The sequence below is a fragment of the Pristis pectinata genome, chromosome 8, assembly GCF_009764475.1.
Source record: "Pristis pectinata isolate sPriPec2 chromosome 8, sPriPec2.1.pri, whole genome shotgun sequence".
NCBI lineage: Eukaryota > Metazoa > Chordata > Chondrichthyes > Rhinopristiformes > Pristidae > Pristis > Pristis pectinata.
The window spans coordinates 77,955,494-77,978,326 of NC_067412.1; the positions used below are offsets into that span (position 1 = coordinate 77,955,494).

Here is a 22,833-nt window from a genome sequence, read left to right on the forward strand (position 1 = left end):
TTTTCTTTTTCTTCTTGTTTGCTTCTCTCCTTTTTTCTTGTTCTTTTTTATTTTTTATTCCTATGTATTCCTGTGCTTCATAGAAGCATTTTATGCCTTTATTTGTGTTAGGGTTCCAAATCAATGTTTAATATTAAAATCAATAGATTTTTGTATATTACATGAATCGAGGGATATGGGGATGGTACAGAAAAAAAAAACAGGTGGAGAAGGCGTAAGGGGCTAAATGGTCTGCTCCTGTATCTGTTTCTTGTGTTCTTAGTATTAAGGCTAAGGTTAACCTTCTCCTTGTTAATGCTTTACTTTAAAGATAGGACTAATAGTCTCTTCATTAAGTAAACTATCTTCTTTGTGCGAAAGTTAGTGTTGTAATTAAATTTAGTTCATAGATTTTACAAATCTGTTCACACCTCTAAAATAATTTGTGATAACTTAGCTGTCTGTGAAAATAAGCAATCTAACCAATTGACAATTAATGTTTTAATAGACTCTGGTGCTATTTTTTCCACAGGATATGCTTGTTCTGTTGTACCATGAAGGCCCCTCCACCAAAGGCATTTTCAGACGTTCAGCAAATGCCAAGACCTGCAAGGAGCTAAAGGAGAAACTGAATTCTGGAAATGAAGTGCATATGGACAGAGAATCTGTGTTTGTGGCAGCTGCTGTAATCACGGTATGAGTTTTTATACCTTTCCAGTCAAAAGTAAAAACTTTTTCGTTCGACCTTAAACATGTGTATACATTGTCTTGGATTTTAAGCTCGAAAAACAGAGAATAAAGAGAAGCTGGCTCAGACTGAACAGAACAGAATATTGCTAACTGTGTTACATCCTTTTATTAGAGTAAATCTGACAGACTTCTGTTTTCAACATGGAACTTTGTCTTCATCAGAAGCATAAGCATGGAGTTCAGGGAGCTCCCATCCAATAAACCCAAATGTATAAATTTATAAAATTATTCCTATTATTTTCTAGCATTGGACAACGTTTGCAGAATAGCTCTTGAATACTTCTTTGCAATAACATAATTATTATTTGGAAAAAAAATCTATCCACAAATGTGCACGTGCATGTGCATTTTGCTTTCCACAAACATAACCTCCTGTTTTTAAGATTTTTGTAATGACTTTTTTATCAATATCTCTAGTTGAATTTTACCATCTCATCTGTCACAACACATTTGCAGCTTGGCTGAGAGATGCCTCTGAGGAGCCTCATTACCAACATTTTTGCTATCCACTACATAAAATAGCTTTATAGTTGCATAGAGACTGTGGGTTATACCAAAACCACTTCACCAGTTAAAATTATTACATCTAACGTGTATCCATTGCACAATAAATATTATGTGTCTCAAAGTTTCCTGGGAACCCTCCAAAACTCATTTCTCAGCATACAGTGTCTCTTACAGATTTGTAAAAATGCCCTGTCCTCCCTCCATCATTTGCCAGAAACCCCCACCTTTATTTACATGTATTTAATTCAGTGATGGCTTCATCAGAGGAGGATGCTTCACTTCTAGATTCTGTATTTGTTGTTATCTAGGTAAATACAGTGGTCTTTCTGCACACAACAAAATCCCACAAACAGCAATGAAAGATTACACAGGTTGCACATTCTTTTAGCACACAGTGTGTGAAGACCAAATCGCACTTATGCATGATGTTTAATGAAGAGTTTTTCATTACAAGCAACAGTGTATTAAGGATTACAAATAATATACACAGTTGAAAGAATATTCTGGAATCACTCTTCAATAGTGAGAGGTCATGTCTGTTTTCTTACCAGCAACTAAGACTACAAGAAACAGAATTAAATGTTAATAATTTATCTCAGGAACAACAAAAAATTATAATTATAATTAAGGAAAAGATATTTTAAAAGGAACAAAAAGATAGATTTTCCATGTCTTTACCCGATGCTGTCATTAGGTAGGACTTCGAAAATCTACCCTAAAAATTAAATCAGGTATAATGGTTTACAACTAATTGTACATATTACACCTTAGTGATTACCTAGCTACATGTAGTGGGAGCTGTCTGTAGAATAGCTTAGGAATTTTGTTAATATTTGCATCATTCTGTGCCTGTGAGAGCTATTTCATTTTGACAATTGTGTTGCAATTTTTCACCCTTTTTAAGATCAGCAAAATCAGATAAAAACATTTTATAGGATTTTTGACTTATATGCCTATGAAAACGTGAAGGATAAAAGATTGAGAAGAACTTGATTGCATTTTTTTGGTGTAGGATTTTCTACGTAATATCCCTGGCAGTGTTCTGTCATCTGAATTGTATGAAAAGTGGATGGAAGGAATAGAAAATGAGAATGAAGAGGGAAAGGTACAGTCCATAAAGAAGTGAGTGAAACTTTTATTTTCCAGAACTAACATATCATCATTTATTCTTTGGTGAACTAACTCAAACTGAATTAAGCTACTTCAGCCAAAAGAATCACTTTGCAAATCTTAATTCACTTATGGGATGCAGACATTGCAGATTTTATTATCCATCTTTAGTTGCTCTGGTTAAATGGTTGTAAACCACCCCCTTCATCTGATGCAGTCCATGTGGTGAAGGTTCCCCAATGATTGAATAGGGAGTTCCAGTGATGAAGAAGGATGGTGATATATTTCCATGTGATGATAATGTGTGACGTAGAAGGGAATTTGCAGGGAATGTTCCCGTGCATCTGCTGTCCTTGTCTTTCTAAGTGATGGAGGGCAGAGATTTTAGAGGTGTTGCTGCAAAAAAGAAGTCTTGATGAATTGCTGCAGAACATTTAGGAGATGGCTTCCACTGCAACCTTGATGATGAAGGGGCTGAATATTGATGAAGTTGAGCTCCTTGAATTCTGCTGGAGGTGTGCTGGGGATGCAGTAGCTCAATGGTTAATTAGTGGCCAGTGCTCAGGATCATCAGTCTCACTACAGGTAACATGAGTTACAGATGGTTGTTAAAACCCACCTGATACATTAATAACCTGCAGCATGGGAAATCTGCCATCCTCAGCCAGTTTGGACTCTATTTGACTCCATACACAGCAATACAGTGAACTCATTTCAGAGGCACTTAGGAATGGTCACTAAATATTGGCATTTTCAGTGGCATATCCATCCAATGGACGTGTAAATTCATCCGGGCAAACGCAGAAATTTCAACACGATCATACCTTGTGCCCTGTAGCTGATGAATGACCTTGAGGAGGTTAGGACTTACTTTTGCAGCCAAGTGTCTAGAAATCAGAAATTTCATCCAATGTACTAAACAGAGTCCCCATTTAGCTAAAATCTAATCAAAAGATTGTGAAATTAGGAAAACTTACCTTTAAGTTATTACTAGGGTGGTTTTCAGCCTGATTGCCATGTTAAAAATACGACCCGGTGATTCCGAATCAGAATCTGAATCAGATTTATTATCACTGACATAACGTGTGAAATTTGTTATTTTGTAGCAGCAGCACAGTGCAAAGACATAAAAATGTATAAACTGGGAGATCATAGCTGTTGTGTCTTGTCTCAAGGAAGCATGGAAAATGACTCCCAACCTTAACTGGTCCAGCCACATAAATACCTTAGCCTAGAATTTTTTATTGGAATTAAATCTGGAGATTTCTTGATAAGCACAACACTTTTATCAGTTAAGTTATGAAGGAGATGTGATCTGATGTGTAAATAAGTGCAACTATATTAATTGATGATAAAGCACCTCCAGCATATAGTGTTTTAGAGATAAGTTTTAATGACTGTTCCAGAGTTGTAAATTTTCAGAAAATCCAAAAAACCTGCAAATGGTGGAAATCTGAAATAAATGCTGGAAAAAGTCAGCAGGTTGGGCAGTAACTATGGAAAGAGAAACAGAATTAAATTTTCAGGTCTAACTCATAAATAATTTTCAATATGTTGCAGTCTAATTGAGGAGCTTCCTGAAGCAAATGTCCTTCTTCTTCGTCATTTGTTTGGTGTTTTAAATCGCATTGAAAAAAACTCAGAAGAGAACCAGATGACAGCTTTTAACCTGGCTCTTTGCATAGCTCCAAACATGCTGTGGCTTCCTAGTCCAATGAGCCCAGAGGAAGAGAGCAAATGCACAAGAAAGGTAACAAATTTACTTTAGACTTCCACATTTCTGCAGACAGTTCAGAACTTATAATATCCTATTATTTGGTAAAGTTAGTTGGGAGATATATCTCAATGTTCTGTGTAGTTTTAAATTTCTATTCTGCTTTGTGCATCCATTAGGACCATAGCCTAAACTGAGAAGGTTTTAGAAGCCCCATTTATTATCAGCTGCTTCAATGACTTTCCCTCCATTATAAGGCCACTGTTTGATGGTGATTGCAATGTTGAGTTCCATTTGCAGGTCCTCAGATGATGATAAATTCCTTGCTTGCATGAAGAATGAGAGCATAGTGCTGTGTTACCAGACAGAAGCATAACCTACTGGTCTAGGAATCACAATTTTAATTGCTGCCATGGCAGATGAGGTACTTAAATTAATAAGTCTAAATTTTTGTATCATTAATGGTGAAAACCCCATTTTATTCACTTGGCAGTGAAGTCTGCCACCCTTACGAGGTTCAACCTACATGTGACCATTTTACCACTTGGAGGTTTTTCAGAGAACCTCAGTTTTCCAAGTAGCCTCACTGTTTTCCAAGTAGCATTTTTTTTCAGAACCACAGTAATGTGATTAAGTTTTAAAGGCCCAGGGAACGACCCAGCTCAAGGGCAATTAGAGATGGGTAATAAATACTGGCCTATCCAAAGGTCTCCACACAAATATGAATAAATAAAAACAAAATGCAAATAGGCCTAGACACCACCTCTTCATGACATTCAACAGCTTTATTGCTGCTAAACACCCCAACATCGATTTTCTGGGAGTTTACTATTGAGCACAAACCTAATTGACCACTTACATAATTAGTTTGGCTGCAAAACCAGGTCCTTTGCACCAACCAACAAGGCAAGATCAGGAGTGTGATTGAATACTCTTCTAAAACTGTTCAAGAAGCTTAGCACCATCCAAGACAAAGGACCCCACTTGTTTGGTACCACAACCACCACCTTAAACTTTCACTTCCTCCACTACTGAAGGACCATCAACTAGAAGCACTGTAGGAATTTGCTCAAGTCAAAATAAGGCCTCCCAAACAGGAGTCCATGTCGGACCCGAAGGATTGCCTCCAATGGGCAAACCATCCTGAATTGGAAATATGATGCCATTCCTTCAACTCTTTACCCAACAGCACTGTGACTGCACAATGACTGCAGCACTTCAAGATGACTGCTCACTTTTCCCACTTACTTCTCCCACTCCTTCCTCCTCCCTGTTCTGTCAATAACTCATACCATTTTTCACGTCTCTCCTCAGCAACTTTCCCTTCCCCAAGCCCAACTTGTCACTGTTCCTCTGCCTTAATGTTTTCCAGTCACTATCCTTGGCTTGAAAACCCCTTGGAAAAATTCACAACAACTCTTTGTTGCCATAGGGCTCATCAAAGCACCTGTCATTGCCAACATATGACAGCAGAATCTCCAAAACTAGTAAAGACTGATGGCTCATCTGCTGCTGAAACATTCACTCATGATTTTGTTGCCTTGAGACTTACCCATTCTCGTTCTGACTCCCATTCCATATTCTGTGAACCTGACTTGATCCAATACACAGCCTCGCGTGTCTTTATTCACTCTTTATCCCTATGCGTGCTGACCAGCATTGGCTTCCATTTAAGTAGCACTTCTATTTCAAATTTCTCTTTCTTTTTTAATTCCCGCGCTCCCCTATTTCTGTAATCTCTTCCATTTACAACTTTGATTCATTTTTCCTTAAGACGGAGAAGGGTAACAATCACAGAGGAATCCCATCAATTCTATTCCCCCACTTAGACCCTGTAACTTGTTCTCTCCCACATACCCATCAACTCCATCCTGATTTACTTATCACTCAGCTACACAAAGAGTAATTTCCAATGACCAATTAACCTACCAACCAGAACATCTCTGGGATGTTAGAGGAAACTTCAGCATTGGGCGAGGGGGCGGGGGGTGGGTTGTAACCCATGTGGTTGCACTGCACATGGACAGGATAGACCCCTTGTTGCTGGAGGTGTAAAGCAACAATACTGCTAGTTCCACTGCTATACTACCCTGCAATCCTCTGAAATAGTTCCACTCCTCCACTACTGAAGATCTCTGATTTTGATAGCTTCACCATTGTTAGTCAAGTCTTCAGCTGCCAAGACCTTAAGATCTGAAGTTTGTCCTAATCTTCTTTCTCTCTCTACCCTTCTTTCCTCCTTTAAGATGCTGAATAAAACCAACCATTTTGACCAATTGTTTTTGTCTTCTGCTACAATATCTCCTTAGTCAGGTTTTGTGTTTACACTTGTGTGAGGGCTTTGTGACATTTTGCTACATCAAAGGCCACAATGATAATACATATTATTATTATTACTGTCAAGGTCCGATGTGAAAAGTCTACCTCTAATGAGAACAATAACTTACCCAGTAGGTAATTAATTTTTTTGTTTTTTTATTTGGGATTCCTTATCACTATATTCCTGTGGACATTTATCGTAAAGATTTGTTTTAGCTTTCAACAAAAATCTCCCAAATGTATTGGAGTCATCAGATCCATACAACACTATTACATAATGCACTGACTTCAGGCTCAGTTGTTACCCAGGGCACTAGCTGTAGCATAAAACTGTTGGGTTATGATTTGCCAGCTTTATCTCACTGATCACTCTGTGATCTCCCTTTTTCTGTAAAGAGAAGCAAGATGAAAAGGGAGAGAAGGGAAAGACAGCAAAATTATAAACTCATTCCAAGTCATGTTCTTGCCAAATAGTTGAAAAGAAATTATTGTTTATTAATGTTATTCTTAAAATCAAGTGTTTAGTCTGTACTTGCCCTGTCCATTCATCTATAATCTTTGATCATTAAACACAGTTGTAGATTCTAATCATGAGATATTTGTAATTTATTATTTGATAAAGTCTATTATAATTAGAATTGGATTTGCTTCCAACTGTCTGAAAAAAGTTTAATACAAGTTAATTCATGTTATTGGACACAGATTGAACTCAGAATCAGAGGACTGCTTGGAGTTGTAGTATGATTCCACATTCCTGCAGTTCCAATGTGAAGGCATGCTTGATGGGGCACAGGCGGGTAATCAGATCGGATCTATCAATTCTTGTCAATGTTACCCTTGTGGACTAGGATCACAGAATCACTACTTACTAATTCTATTTTTGTGAATTAATCAAATTCAGCCAAGACAACAATAGGTAACTGCGCTTGAAATTCATCTTCGTTGCTAGTGCTACAGTAGCTGCCGTGCAGTATTCTACTAGCATTAAGTATCAATCCACAGCGTCAATTTGGATGACATTTTCAAATCAATAGTGGGATAAGAGCGTTGCCAAATAAGTGAACCTGACACTTAAACAGGAGAAAATTATCCTGCGGCTCACTGTGAATACCAAAACATTCTCTCATTACCCATCTATCTTTAACTCCTTAATATTAACTCTGTAATTCTGGCACAGAAGTATTCATGCATTTTCACTATCTCTTCTAAATTGGACGTCATGCTACCTTTAGGCTCAAGACAGATACATGAGAAAGGCCAACTGATAAATCTGGAAAGTCCTTGCACATTCACCATCACAGAAAGCCTCGCCTCACTCTGCATCTCCCAAAAAGTTAATTGAACAATGGTTTCACCATTGAAGTAGGCAGAGATCGAGGTAGTTATTTGTTCATCCTTTCAACAAAAGCTTTCAGGTTGCACAACTCTTCTCTCACCCACTCAGGCTGTGCCAGTGTCATATTTCTTACCATGAGGTTCTTCAGCCTCTTCCCCATTTTTGACACTTTGATTACCTCATCTCTATCATTTAAGGTGATCTTCATATACTGCTCTGCCAAGCCCTGCAATGTCATCACCGAGCCCTCTTCTCTTCTCTCCTGCTCATTCTCTATAGCTACAACAGTACCTCATCTTCCTTACCTTCCTCTCCTCTGAGTTCTTACCCTGCTGTCCACATTCACTCCTACCCCTTATAACCTCTTTCCTCTCTTGCCATTATTAATCATTCTTGGTACTGTTGCCCAGTAAATGTGGACAAAGCATGCATCAGTTGTTGGTCAGCAGAATTGAATATATGGGACCTGAATTTGCAAACCAAACAAATCTACAGTCAGCTATTCCTTTACAAATAGCATCAGTTGGATTGAAAATGGAAGTTTAATTTAAGTTTTCTTGCAGGATTTTCAATGCACTGTAACTGTCCTCCTGTCCCGTGAACCTAATAAATGTCTTTCAAGTATTATTTGTTTGAATTTAATCAGCAATTATACATTAAATAATGATTTAAGTTTATTAATTTTTACTTCAGTTTCTGAAAATGTTTACAGACTATTTCAAATCAGATAGTTTGCCCTTGGCTTTCAAGAAGAGATAGCTGGCCAGATAGCTTCTATGGATGGTGAAGAAAGAGAAACCATTGCTTTGTAATAATATTACTTGCTTCAGACAGCAGCATAGTAGTTGCAAATTATGTTATACTTTCACTAGTTAAGGAACAACTTAAGCACAACTTTAACATAGATATTGTGTGACTGCTACTGTTTGTTAACACAGACCAACATTTTAATGTTTTCTATAATACATTGCTCAAAATAGTACACTTTTATACTGTACTCTCATTGTAAAGTAGTCACTGCCTTCCATAAGTTAATCATTATCTATTTGTTCCTGTGTTTCATTCCGAACACGCTACACCCTATGTGAAACAGAACAGGGCATTTTGTTACATCAAATGTATTACATAAATATATGTTGAATGCAGTGATGCATTAATTTCTGCTTGCTTTCTTTCAGGTGGCCATTCTTGTACAGTTCATGATTGAAAACTCTTACCAAATCTTTGGCAGTGGGCTGAATTCTCTCTTTGGGAGATCACAAGATGTCCAGCATGGCAATTCTGAGGACTCTTTAGGTTTGTGGTGTTTTGCTCATTACTTTTTCATGGACTGTGTTTGACTGTTTATCAAAAATGAAACATTTTTTATCAGATGGAATTCTTATCCATAAAATACTAACAAACGGTAAGTTGCAAAAGCCCCAGAGGCAGAAATTTTACATCTGTTTGGAATGAGCAGCGACCATCAAAGCTCAGTGGTTAAAATTAGTAGTTCATACTTGGAATTGAGGTGGACAGAGCTGTGTATGTCGATGATGTTCAGTGCTCAGACTAAAATGTTCAGTCAGTTTCTTTTCATTTTCTCTGAAGCTCTGCAGATGTCTTCAAAATATGTGTTTAAATCTTAATAGAGATTTATCGTCACCATTTCATAACTGAACGTCTATTAGTCAAGAACCCTTTTACAAAAGGTTAAACCTGTACTAGGTTCCCATATAAACTCTATTGTGATTTAGTTGATTGCACCATGTGAGTCATAGGCTTAGCTGTCAAGGTGGAATTTTAGACCTGTAATTTTCACCGATATTAAGTCGCTGTGCAACTGTTAACTTGCTACATCATTCCCATTTATCAGTGACACAATGTAAAGTAATGGCTTGAAAACTGGGGGGCAGTATACCAATTTCTCGGTGCATGATTGGTACAAGAATATACCAGTGTGGTCTAAGTTCTATTTCTTCCAGTCCTTGTGTATCCTGCTTTGGGTGATCACTGGTTATAAAGGGTTGACTGTGGACACACTAACAAAGCAGATTAATTTCTACCAGTGTATTGTCAGCAGTTATCAGCCTTCACTTAGTGTATAAATCTCCTAAGTCAGGTCACAGGTTCAAGATATTTTCCAGTGATTGGAATGCAACACCCAGGTTGAACCATCTGTGCAATGTGGGGTGCTTTGCATTGTTTAGATGTGGTAGTAAGCCGAAGCCTTGTCCATCCTAGATAAAAACAGCGACGAGTGCAAAACAACAGAAAGGTGCAGAGTACAACAGAATAGTGCAAAGATAGTAGTGCAATCTGAGTAGTGCAAAAAGAAATGTTAAGGTGACAATAACAGAATAACTATGAGAGATAGAATTAAGAGACTGAGAACATGGCAGCATCACTGGGAAGGGAATGTGTAAGAGGTGATTGGTTCAGAAGTTGGATAGCAGTTGGGAAGAAGCTGTTCTTGAGTCTGGTCAACCGGACTTTCAAGCTCCTGTATTGCAGAAGGTAGAAGAGAGAAAAAGGAATGGCCAGGGTGGCAGGCATCCTGGATAATATCATTAACCTTCCTGAAACAACACACTGTGAAGACAGACTGGATGGAAGGAGGTGAACATAGAACATAGAACATTACAGCACAGTACAGGCCCTATGGCCCACAATGTTGTGCTGACATTTTATCCTGCTCTAAGATCTATCTAAACCTTCCCTCCTACATAGCCCTCCATTTCTCGATCATTTATGTCTCTAAGAGTCCCTTAAATGTCCCTAATGTACCTGCCCCCACAACCTTGACCGGCAGTACATTCCACGCACCCACCACTCTCTGTGTAAAAAGACATTCCCTTATGGAAGGAATTCAGAGAGGAACAAGGGAACTCAGTCCAAAACCAAATACTTCAAAACCAAACCTTCAACATACATCACTGAAACAGATTATTTGATCATTATTATTTATGCAAACTTGTTGAATGCAAATTGAATGTTGTCTTTAATCATATTGCATTAGTGAATACACTTTAAAAAGTACTTCATCAGCTGCAAAGTCCTTTGGACTTCTTGAAGTTATGGAGGAATCTCTTGCTTAGAACTTCATTCCTGACTAGCATGCTAAATACACTATAATGTTGTACTCTGCCACTAAAATTCATTTTATTACCTATAGTAGAGGTACATTTGCCACTAATAATGGGGATGAACTACTAGTTAATAAATACAAACATTTTTTTTTCCCTTTTATTTGGCTGTAGTACCAAATTGAATGTTTTTTTCTCGTTTGTTATACTGCAATGTTTTGTGCTTTTTAAGATATTAGAAAATAAGGCATAGGAGCAGGAGTAAGTCATACACCCCTTCAAGCCTGCTCCATCGTTCCACTGACCTTGGCCTCAACTCCTCATTGTTTCTTATAAACCTTATTTCCCTATGGTGCAAAAATCTGCTGATCTCAACATTGAATATATTCAATGACTCAGCCTCCATGGCTTTCTGAGAATTCCAAAGATTCATGACCCTTGGAGAGAAGAATTTCTTCCTGAGCTTGGTCCTAAATAAGCAAATAGCTATTCTGAAACTATGCTCCATATTTCTAGATACCCCCGTAATGGGAAACATCTTCTCAAGCACTATAAAGGTGAACCTATTGTTTGCCTTCCTTAGTACTTGCTATCTTTCTGTGTTTCAAGCGCCCAGATCCCTCCACACAGAAGCTTTTTGAAGTCTATTTCTATTTCAACAACACTCTATTTTTCTATTTTTCTTATTAAAGAGGATAATCACATTATACTGCACCTGCCAAATTTGTATCCACTTAATTAACCTACTTATGTTCCTTTGTAGACTCATTGTGTCCTCATTACAAATTGTTTTCCCACCTATCTTTGTATTATCAGCAAATTTGGCTCTGAAACTCTTGAGCTCTTAGCATATTTTGTAAATAGTGGAGGTCCAGGCATTGATCCCTTTTTCATTCCAATAGTTACAGCTTGCCATCCTGAAAATGACCCATTTATCCTGACTCTTTCATTACAATCTAATCTGAACCAGTTTATTCCATTAATTCTGTCCATCTTGTTGGACTAAGGGGTTTAGTCCTACACTGTCTGGTGTAGAACTGAAGTACAGAAACTAATCTATGATCTGAGAGTACTGATGTCAGATAGGAGGGATGGCAAAAAAAGTTAAAATGCTAATATAGATGGGACAAAACCAGCAAGAGTTCCTCCCTAATTATCTAATCCGCAGCTCCTGCTGCATAGTGCATAATGGGGGCGAGGTTTGGCTTGCCGATAATGACTAATTGAATATCCTCCCTTGGAGCACTGTCTATATCACATACATGAATATGTGGCTTTGATCATTTGTGGAAAAGCACTGCAGGAAGGTTCAATATTTTTAGACAAGATCATGGGAAATCCATGTGGAAGCAATGTAACATTTTCATCTTTCTTTTAATGTCACTTTTACAGATGTGGACTCAATACAGCCACAGTATTCATCCGATGACACAGAATCAGTATTGTCTGATCAAAATAAACAAAAGCTTCAAAAGGAACGGCAAAGGAACTCTATCTTCATCACCTTGAACAATTCCAAGCGGTATGCTACTGAAGAAACCAAAGACATTAGGAGTCAGCAAAGATTCTTCAATGAAGAAGTTTCATCCAGGAAAATACTGGAGAAAAGTGACAGTGGAGACCTCTGCGAGCAATCAGAAAATGAGTCCTTATATTCTTATTCCTCCGTTTCTTCTCTTGCGGCTATTCAAAGCATTGACTCAGCTCGGGACCGTTGTTCATCAGAGCCCAGTGTTTGCCTGTCGCACCATCTTGCTTTGTCTCATGAGCCAGTGGCCCGCCAATCCAGCTGTGACGCAACCATGACTCATGGCCATATTGATTACTTACAGCAGTTGAAAATGCTTCAGATTGAAAGCCAGAAGCTATTAGATGATGGGAAAGGACCTATTTCTAATAAAATGAAATATACATTTTGGAGGTCTCCTCAGATTAATGCCAAAATGAAGCAGCCTAACCTCCACAGACTGAATTTGTCAACAAGGTCAAGTTTGTCTAGCCTATCTTCTCCTACAACTTCACCCTCAGAGTCGTCACTTAGTTCAATAGATAGTGCCTTCTCTTATTCTGACTCTTCAATGTTTGGTCGCAATGACTCTTTTCTCTGCATGTTGGGGAATTCTGGAAGAAACCAGGTATCCTTATCTTATACCTCCAATAGGCTTTCTGGTAAAGTGCCTGAGGCATCTCCATCTTCAATGGCTTGCTGCCTTGATGATATGCATTGGTACAATGAAATAGAGAAAGAAAGGGACTTGGATTGTGAGACCGAGGAAGAGGATTCAGCCCAAATATCAATGGGGCACAAAAGTCAAATGTCTTTGGATGTTGAAAGTTCTGAGAAAGATACTGAATGTTTTACAAGTGTGACATATGTTGGACAAGATTATACTGAGACAGACCTTGTCCAGAATAACACAGAGATGTTAAATGGAGAAGGTCATCAGGAAAAAAATAGTTTGACTGTTCCTAATGCAACACAATTTGTTACATCACCTGAGGACCCAACTTGTAGTGATATTAAACGCACTAAAATAACCTTCTACATGGCACCAGGAAAGGTCTTAACTGTACAGCACAAGGATGATCAAGAGAAGCAGAACCCTGAAGTTACCATTGCCGAACAAGATGACAAAGGCCACCATCGTGTTTCATCACCTAGAAAAGAAACTACAAGATGGTCAGGGCAGACTATTAAGCTCCACATCCCACAATCTGTGTTTTATGGACAGAATTCACCCTTGGTTCTCCAATCTGTGGGGCGACGACAAGTCTTTGAAAGATCCAAATCATCTGAGCAAAAAATTATTCCTGAGGACTTTTTAACCAGAAGTCCTTCCAGGGACTCTCCTTTACAGAGTGACAAGGAGTTATTGGACTGCTCAAGTCAACCTCAGCAATGCAGCAATAGCACAAGTAATAAAAGACATACTATTCGTATTGTTTTACCTCCTTCTGTTAAAAGTACTGTCAAGGACTACTTCCTTCACAATGAGGCTAAACACTGCCTCAGAGACACTACAACAGTTGAGAGTGAGCTAGTTAGAAGCAGGCAAGAATGGCAAAGCAGAAGATGCACCAATACACATTTAGAAGACTTTGAAAAGATTATTTTCACAGATGAATCTTATGTCTGAAAATGTAATGTTCTAACAGATGTTTTCATTACACCTGTTAAAACCAGATCAGCTCTTCATACTTTGTTACTGATATACCCACTTCCTGCATAAAAGATGACATGGGTGGTACTTATGCATATTGAGCACTGGCAGCATTACTATGGCCTAGAAGATATTGTTTCAGCCATTAACAATCTCTGACATGTTTGTAGAATATTCCTCCACCCATTATTTTAATAGAAATGCTAATTGTTTAAAGCCTTTTAAAATACTGGGTAAAGGGACATTTTTTGCTTTTATATGCTCATATTGAAAGCATCAATTTCTGGATTAATGTCACGACAATATTTCTTACAGCACCCTTCTCATCGTTATTTCTCTCTGGCTTAAGCACATCCAGCTTTTTAGGAATTTTATCTTTGATATCAAGCCAATGTTGAAGGTTTTCTTTTACGATATCTGAATCAGGCAGGTCCAAACTTCATGAGTGACCAATCAATTCAACTTTGCTTTTACAAATAGAATTGCACTAACTGAACAGGCATCGGGAAGATTACCAGGAAGTTGCAGGTATTTGGTTGATTGAACGCCAGTTATAGCCCTACACACATTGGGACCCATAAGTTATATGCTGTGTGTATTGAGGATTGAGGTCATAGAGTCACACAGCTCAGAAACAGGCCCATTAGCCCACCAAGTCCACATGCTGACCATGAAGCATCCATTTACCCTAATTCTATTTTATTCTCCCTACATTCCATTAACTTTACCACTGACCTACCTACTGAAGGCAATTTACAGTGGCCAACTAAGTCACCAACCTCCATGTCTTTGGGAGAGGGGAGGAAACAGGAGCACCTGGAGTAAGCCACACAGTCACAGAGAGAATGTGCAAATTCCACAGCAACAGAAGTCAGGATTGAACTTGAGTAGCTTGAGCTGTGAGATGGTAGCTTTACTAGCTGTGCCACTATGTCACCCAACAGATATCTGCCTCCAAGGGAGAAAATCTGCACAACTTAAAGGGGAAACAGAAAGTCCACATATATAGATTTTCTTCATTTGTGGAACATTTGATTGACTATTTTCCCCCTGATTGCTGTGTCTAATAAGTATAGCCATAAGCTCTAATCACCAGGATGTGCCATTTACTGATCTGTTGCAGACTACCTCATCTCAAGTAGAACAGTGGAAGGGGGGCTATTATAATTAGCTTCTCATGAGACTAGGAAGAGCCAATGTTAGAGGCTTGTTTACTCAGCGTGTGTGCATGACTATCAGGCAAGAGCAAAAATATGCCTGTTTGATGATACTCATTGTTTGTGCCACATAATATACCAGAGGACTGCAGATATGTTGTCCTGAAAAACACAACGGAGAGTGCCATTGGATTGGATATGTATTTGCTTACCTCTCTGGTTCTTTGTCTGACTTTATATGCATAATGCAGTTAATTTCCAGTGAGAGTGAGGCGGTATAGCTCTTAAACCTGTCACTTTGGTACATTCCTTTTGACACATATTGCATTTGGATTTCTTTTTAGCAATGGTACCCCATTTCTCAATGTCATAGAAGATGTTTATAATTTTTATTTGAAAGAAATTGCTGTTCTTTTGTTCCTGCATGAACAACATTGATTGTATAGTGTATAGTGCTGAAGCAAATGTTAAACTATTGCATTCATTTTAATCTGAGCTATTAATTACCTTGAATGTTACTCATCATGAAGAATATTGTAGAGCACCATATTTATTACAACTAATGAACACTAAAGTTTTTTTTATAAATATATGAAGCTTCATTAAAAATTAGTTAATACTTTGTGTCATTGTAATATTTGACCATACAAGTTAAAGGAATCAAGTTCAAACCCTCAGTATAATAATACAAGCTGATCTCAGTTGGAGTGGGTGAAGGGGGGGAAAAATTACACAGATTCAGATTGTTGTGTGCTAATAGTTGGAGCACATGTTTGTTTGGATGTTAATTGAAGATAACACTGGGTTTTAATATAATCCCCCAACAGCTAATAGCCAGTAAGAATTCATTGTCTTGACCCACAGATAAAGAATGGCTACACACAAGATAATGGTGGATATCATTGCCAGATGGAACCTAACCCCAGCAATAATTTGGACCTTCACAATAAGATGACAGAAAACAGTGGGGCTGGTGTGACGGGGGAGGGGGCTGGGTGGGGCCAGGAGGGAGAAGGTGCAAAGTATAATACACCAATGTTCAGCATAGCACCAGACTTTATTTATACTAATTGTGCAGTACCTTCTTCACCAAGTAATTCAGACTCAATGCCTTTTGTGTTGACCTGCAACCAAGAAACAGTGGTTCAAAAATCTTGCTAGTTCATTTGCTATGCAAACATTTCTATACACTTGCACGCAAGCTGAAAAGCAGCATATAGGGAAAAGGATAAGAAAGCTAGATTAAAAAGCAAAGAGCCACAGTCTACAGGAACATTTAGACTGAAGCAAGCTTTGTAACAAGGGAGAAGGTGCAGTAACTTGGAAAGCAGTGAATGGGTTCTAAATGGATTAAACACCTGGAAATTACAGGCAGAAAAACTGAGAGCTAAGAATATCCAGAGTTTTGAGGTTCTGGTGAGAGTTTGATGGGTCACCCAGGCACAGTGAATGTTAGAGAATAACTGGAACAAATGCTTGAAGAGAAACCTGATGATTTTCTTTGCGTTCTGGGAATAAAATAAAACAGGTTCTTTTCATGTATGCTATCCAACATGACCAATGGAGTTATACAGCATGGAAACAGACCCCTTGGCCCAACTCTTCCATGTCAACCAAGGTGCCTTCCTGGGCTAGTCCCATTTGCTTGCATTTGGCTTATATCCCTCTAAACATTTTCTATACATGTTCCTGTCCAAATGTCTTTTAAACATTCTAATTGTCTATAGTTTTCATTCTAATCAGACCACTCAAATCACCTCGTATCAAGCTTCATTGTAAGCTGTACTGAATTGGGAAAGAAGTGTCAGACATATTTATGCAGTAACTTCACATCATAATAATTATTCTTGTGTTGCATTCTCCTCATGCTGTCTTTGCCTGATGAGGAAGTTACTGCAATTGTAACAATCTACCAGTTAAAATTGCAGTCCTGGATCTATGAAGTCAATGAACACCAGATGGATATTTAAAGAAGGATCCTGCCAGCTTCAGGTGAGTGTTCTTGCTGCCTGCTACAATAAGCAGTCTAAAATTCCAGACAATGGGAATGGAGTAAGATGTTGACAAATAAGTCATCTGAATGATTTTGAATGGCTGCCCACTTAATTTCTGTTATACTTATCTGATTAAAATCATTCCATTTTGGCTATTGCCTTAAAATTTAATCCAGACTCCAACATATAAGGTTAGAGGCTTGATCATTGGTCTGTAATAACAGGGACAACAGTGACAGAGACAGTCTTCTTGCTCACATTTACTGTTCCAAATTAATGTACGAAGAATCATGACTTGGTAGCTATTGCCTGCATGTATAGAGGTGCAAGCTATTGCCAGCATCTTTAGCATGAGAGGAGAAATTATCAGTGGTAAAAATGGATTGTGGGTTTGGATTTGTCTTCATTTGATCAAACAAGTCAGACATTGCAGTGTTTTGTTGATTGTTGAGACTGATATGCCGTCCCTAACTTTAAGGTAACTGAGAGGACAATGATTTGTGACAAAACATTTACTGTACATTTGGAGTGCTTAGTGGATGGCAGTGATAAAATAATGCCAAAACAACATACAGTAAATGCATTGGGGCCATTTGCTCAACCGATGTGCTGGCTGGTAAAAAATTACTTTGACTATGTCCTTTTTGACGGACAATGGATTCTGCGCATTCAGAGGTGCCAAGAATGACAATGTGATATGAGAAACCAAAGAAGGTAATTTTAACCTATCACCAAATGGAAATGGGATGGGTCAGTGGAGCCTGAAATCATTTCAGGTGGAACACAAATACACTCCTTTCCCATGGGCAATTTAGGTTAAAGTTACCAAGTACACAACCACCCCACCCCAACCCTTCCCACTCATTTCCCCTGCAACCCTTTCCTTCATATTCATATACAAAGCTTGCCTTTGTACTTTACTTGCGGCAACAACTTTCCTTTGTGTTAGAGATAACCGCTCTGGTTCCCATCAAAGAGCTATGAATCAAAAGTCAGCTCTGATGCTGGTATTTTAAACATCCACAGCAGTAAACAGTCATGATATTTAATATGCCATACTTTGTGTCCTAACTTCTTCCATAGATGGTACAAATTCAGAAAGGATTCTGCACTAGAGCTGGGAAGGAACTGTTTCTTGTTTGCGCAAATCCTGTCCTTAAACATTCCACAAGTACAAAGAGTATTACTAACAGACCATGCTTGAGATGTAGAGTGCGTCTATTAGCATCAGAGAAGGGAAAATAGATTATTGCTGCAGGTTCAGCCATTTGGATGAATCGAGCAATTTGTTTTTTGACATCGGTTGACTTGCATTTTCACCTTTTTTTTTGGTTTTACTACTTACCTCTTCATTTGAAACAGTTTCAGCTTATAGTTTAAAGTTGGTAGACATATATTAGAATTTTCATATTTCCTTATGATATAGGAGGCCACTCAGCCCTTCTTCTTCATATGCCAGTTCTCAGAGCAATTCCATAAATTCCATTCCCCCACTTATTTCCTGATAACCTGTTCTCTCTCACCTGGGGGAAGCCCTCATTGCCAAAGGGAGAATGTGCAAACTCCATGCAGAAAGTGGCAGCGATCAGGATTGAAACTGGGTCACTGGAGGTGTGAGGCAGCAGCCCTGCTTGCTGAGCCAAGTTAATATGTTAGCGTTCATATATGTTAGAATGATAAGCATCTTTAACATTCAGACACCTCAGAAGGATTTATACAATGAATAACTTTTTCAAGAGCAGTAACCTTCTTCTTAGCCAAATGACTATTTTTTTCTGCACAATAAGGTCTGACAGTGACAAGATGAATGATAAGTAATTCTGTTTGAAACCCATGTCTTTGAAATTCTGATATATACAAATTCTTGGGAAAATCCTGGTTGCATTTCTAACCTGAAACTTATTTTTATACAGCTATACACTAATTATTCTTACTCGTATTCTGTGACAGTCTGGTTACAGAAAACCATTGAATGATACACCACAAAAGGAGATCAATTGACCCCATTTTACATAGGCCTGCTCTTTGGCAAAGTTGTCTAATTAGTTCCACTCCCTTGTTAAATCTTCAATAACTGTAAGTTTTTATTTTGCAAGTATTTATCAGATTCTCTTTTGAAAGATGTCATTGAATATTTCCTCCAATCTATCAGGCAATGCATTTAAAATTTTCTCCTCATTTCCATTCTGGCTGTTTTTCCAATTGCCACCTGTCAATGGAAACAGTTTCTTCCAATGTTCCCTGTTAGTTATCCACAACCTCTTGAGCACCACTTTTAAATCCCCACTTCCCCTTTTCTTCCTTCTTTAAAATGACTAACCCCAGCCTCTGTAGTTGCTCAACGTTCCCTCTGCACTCCCTCGAAGTACAAAATTAAATGCTATTGTACAGCTGAGATTCAACCAGTGATTATAAAGATTTATAAAGACAAAGATCACATATTGAATCCTCCTCAACTTGTTCTGCTTCCTTCAAAATGCTGTGAGCACATACAACCTCCTCCCCCAGATCTCTCTATTCCTCCACTGCCTTTTACATTATATTTTACATTGCCTCTCCTCATCTCCCTCCCAACATTCATTACACTGTACTTCCCTAAATTTCATCTGATATGCGTCCGCCTATTTTATCGATCTATTTGGAACTATCCTTCCCACCAGTTATTATACTTTTAAGTCTCCTGTTATCTCCAAACTTATTTCCTAATGTCCAAGGCAAATTGGATGAATGTGCAATAGTCTAATACTAACCAAGGTGTTATAAAGGGTAGTTCAATACTACTCTTTACTTTCCACTCATTAACCAATTTCATACACACATTGTCATTTTCCTTTAATCCAAAGTAAAATATTTTTCTAAGAAGTCCATTGTGCATCATGTATGGTAGAGAATGTATTGCCTTTAGATTAGGTACCTTGAATCAGAAGATAATTTTAGATAAAGTAATCATCTGGTTCGATTTAGCTCATTCATCCAGTAAAAAAATTGCACTGTTCCCTGCACTGCCTCTCATCAAACAACCTTTAAATAAATTTAAGCTTTTTGTTTTCACCGTGCAGAACATTCCAAGGTGTCAGAGTGACTAAACTGGAGCTTTCAAGGTTTTGAAGGGATTGAAAAAGTTGATCTTTTCAAGTTGTTCACAATGATGGTAGTTTCAAATAACTGGAAACAGAAGTTTAAAATTAGGAAGCAAGAAGTGAAAGGGAAGAAAAGAGTGCCAGGAGTTTGGCACCTGAATAGTATTGCTTGTTAAGCACCTTGATGCAGCCAGTCGGAAAGGGTTAAGAAAAATTGTGTACATTTCTGGCGATGTTAGGGATTGAGGATGTGGTAAGCAGTATGTGCTTTTACTAAAAGGTTTATCCGGGTTCCTCAAAATTTTTATATTTGTTTTTAACTAAATAGCAAATTCCTTACTTGTGAGTGATTGCTTAATTACGTTTTATTTATTCATGATATGATGCACATTCACATTCATTGACCATTGGCTGAAACAGTAGAAGGTAATACTTCAGTTTTGTTAATGTAGGAGCATAGAAATATCCACAAAAGAAACAGAGGGGGTAAATTGATGACCATTTGCTTTGGGCTGTTTCTGTTTTTTTTAAATAGATAGATCAGCAAAACTTTAAGTTTCAAATTTAATGTAGTCTTTGTCATTTCTGCTTTTCACTATTGTGAAAATTACAAGAAACTAATTAATTTGAATTTCTTCTGTTGCTCGACACAAGACCCTCAAAATGAAGGTCAGTGCCATCAACAGAGGGTGAGGAAGTAATTCTTAGGAGTTAAACAGAGTGCATCTAATCTGCCATGTCTAACAAGGAGCTGGTAAACAGGCAAGAAATCAGGAAATCCTGTCATGAGAATAAATGGCATTGACCAGATAAAACCTCATGACTAACTGAGTTCACACACAAGCCAAAAAAAATTTCATCAATATGGTTTTCTTGAATTATTTTCCAATACCATACTATCTAAATCACAATCACCCTATCTTCCTGATGCATACAGCTCACTGTCTGCTTTTATGAGAGGTAGCAACAAATTTCCACAGGCAGCTCCATGTGACAGTTAATGCTGCCCTCTGGAGCCTCTAGAAGAAACTTACCCAGAAATCTAGGGATGTGAAGAACTAGCACAAAAGTACTTTCACTGTTGGTGATAATGGAGCAAGAGGGAGGGTAGAAGGCATTGTTACTTGATTGCAATTTCTCATAAAATAAGTGGCACAAGTAATTATAAATTTACCCACCACAAAAATGGGAACAGCCACACAGATGGGAAGAGTGAAAAAGATATTCTTTGTATGAATCCTTCTGAGGTGTCTGAATGTTAAAGATGCTTATCACTCTAACATATTTTGTTAAAGTATAAGCCATGACTTTAAATTTGGCTCAGCAAGCAGAGTTGCTGTCTTACACAGATACTCACTCTTTCACCTGACCCAGCAACTTGTCAAGATCAGAGAGATGAGATTTAGTTTTACTGGGTTGAGACTAAATGAGCAGTGGCTGAATTACCCATGCAATTTTCAATGGGTGAGAAAAGTAGCAGTTTTGTCCCCACCTCAATCTTGGGCAGTGTACTAGCTCCTTGAATGTACTGATATATCCTATTCAATGACCCTTCTTGTGAATTCTTGTGAAAGCTGCTTGTATGCTGCTATGTGCCTGTGATGCTGTTGCAATTAAGATTTTCATTGCACCTGTGCATATGACAATAAACTCAAGTTTGACTTTGACCTGGACCATGGGGATGGAAGAAGGCTGACTACTCTTGTTGCACATGTGGTGGTTAAACAGCCTATAGTTATACAGGTAGCTACTGATTGCTGCAGAACCTCACCAGCCACAGCACCTCAACTCAAAAATGGCCAAGCTATTACACGAGGATTTGAGTACAAGAGTAGGAACATCTGTTTCAATTATATAAGACTTCTTTGAAATGGAATAATGTGCATAGATCTGGTCTCCTTGCTTTAGGAAAGACATACTTGCAACTGAAGGTTAACTCAACTAGATTGATTCCTGGATTGGCAGGATTGCCATATGATGAGAGCTTAAGTAGATTGATCTTAAACTCATTATAGAATATTAAGAGCTGATTTGGTCAACAGATACAAATTTGTACAAGGTTTGACAGGACAGGTGCAGAGCTGATGTTACCTCTGGCTGGAGTGTCTAGAACCAGGGGTCACAACCTCAGAATATAGGGTCAACCATTCTTATAGAGAAGAGAAGAAATTTCTCAATGATCAACAGATTTTTACATATTGAGGGACACAAGGGATGTGAGGTCAGAGAGGAACTGTGGCACTGGGAGATAAGAATCAGCCATGAACTTATTGAATGACAGAGCAGCCACAAGGGGCTGAATGGCCTTTGCTGGCATCCATTTTTTATATTCTTATTGTCATTGCCTTTTGTTCCAAGATACTCCCATCTTATTAATTATCATAGACTCATACAGCACGGAAACAGGACCTTCAGCCCAACTCATCAATGATGACCAAGGTGTCTTCCTGAGCTAATCCCATTTGCCTGCATTTGGCCCATATTCTTCTAAACCATTCCTATCCTTGAACCAGTCCAAATGTCTTCGAATCATTATAATTGTACTTGTCTCTACCACCTCCTCTGGCAGCTTGTTCCATTTACCCACCACCCTCTCTGTGAATAACTTGCCTCTTAGGTCTTCTTTAAATCTTTCCCCTCTCACTTTAAACCTATGCCCTT

At 38.2% G+C, this 22,833-nt stretch overlaps 1 protein-coding gene across 2 annotated transcripts in view; it reads left to right on the forward strand.

The window, feature by feature from the left end:
- The window catches only part of arhgap20b (Rho GTPase activating protein 20b), an 81,557-nt gene extending 65,841 nt beyond the window's left edge, over positions 1 to 15,716 (forward strand). The window contains exons 11-15 of one of the 2 annotated variants that reach the window (XM_052021684.1): positions 512 to 673; positions 2,249 to 2,358; positions 3,907 to 4,096; positions 8,894 to 9,011; positions 12,173 to 15,716. In XM_052021684.1, coding sequence (XP_051877644.1) covers positions 512 to 673; positions 2,249 to 2,358; positions 3,907 to 4,096; positions 8,894 to 9,011; positions 12,173 to 13,917 — 2,325 coding nt within the window. In that variant the 3' untranslated portion in view covers positions 13,918 to 15,716. The remainder of the gene's footprint in view (positions 1 to 511; positions 674 to 2,248; positions 2,359 to 3,906; positions 4,097 to 8,893; positions 9,012 to 12,172) is intronic. The other variant, XM_052021685.1, reaches the window with a different exon arrangement.
- The last annotated feature ends 7,117 nt before the right edge of the window (positions 15,717 to 22,833 follow it).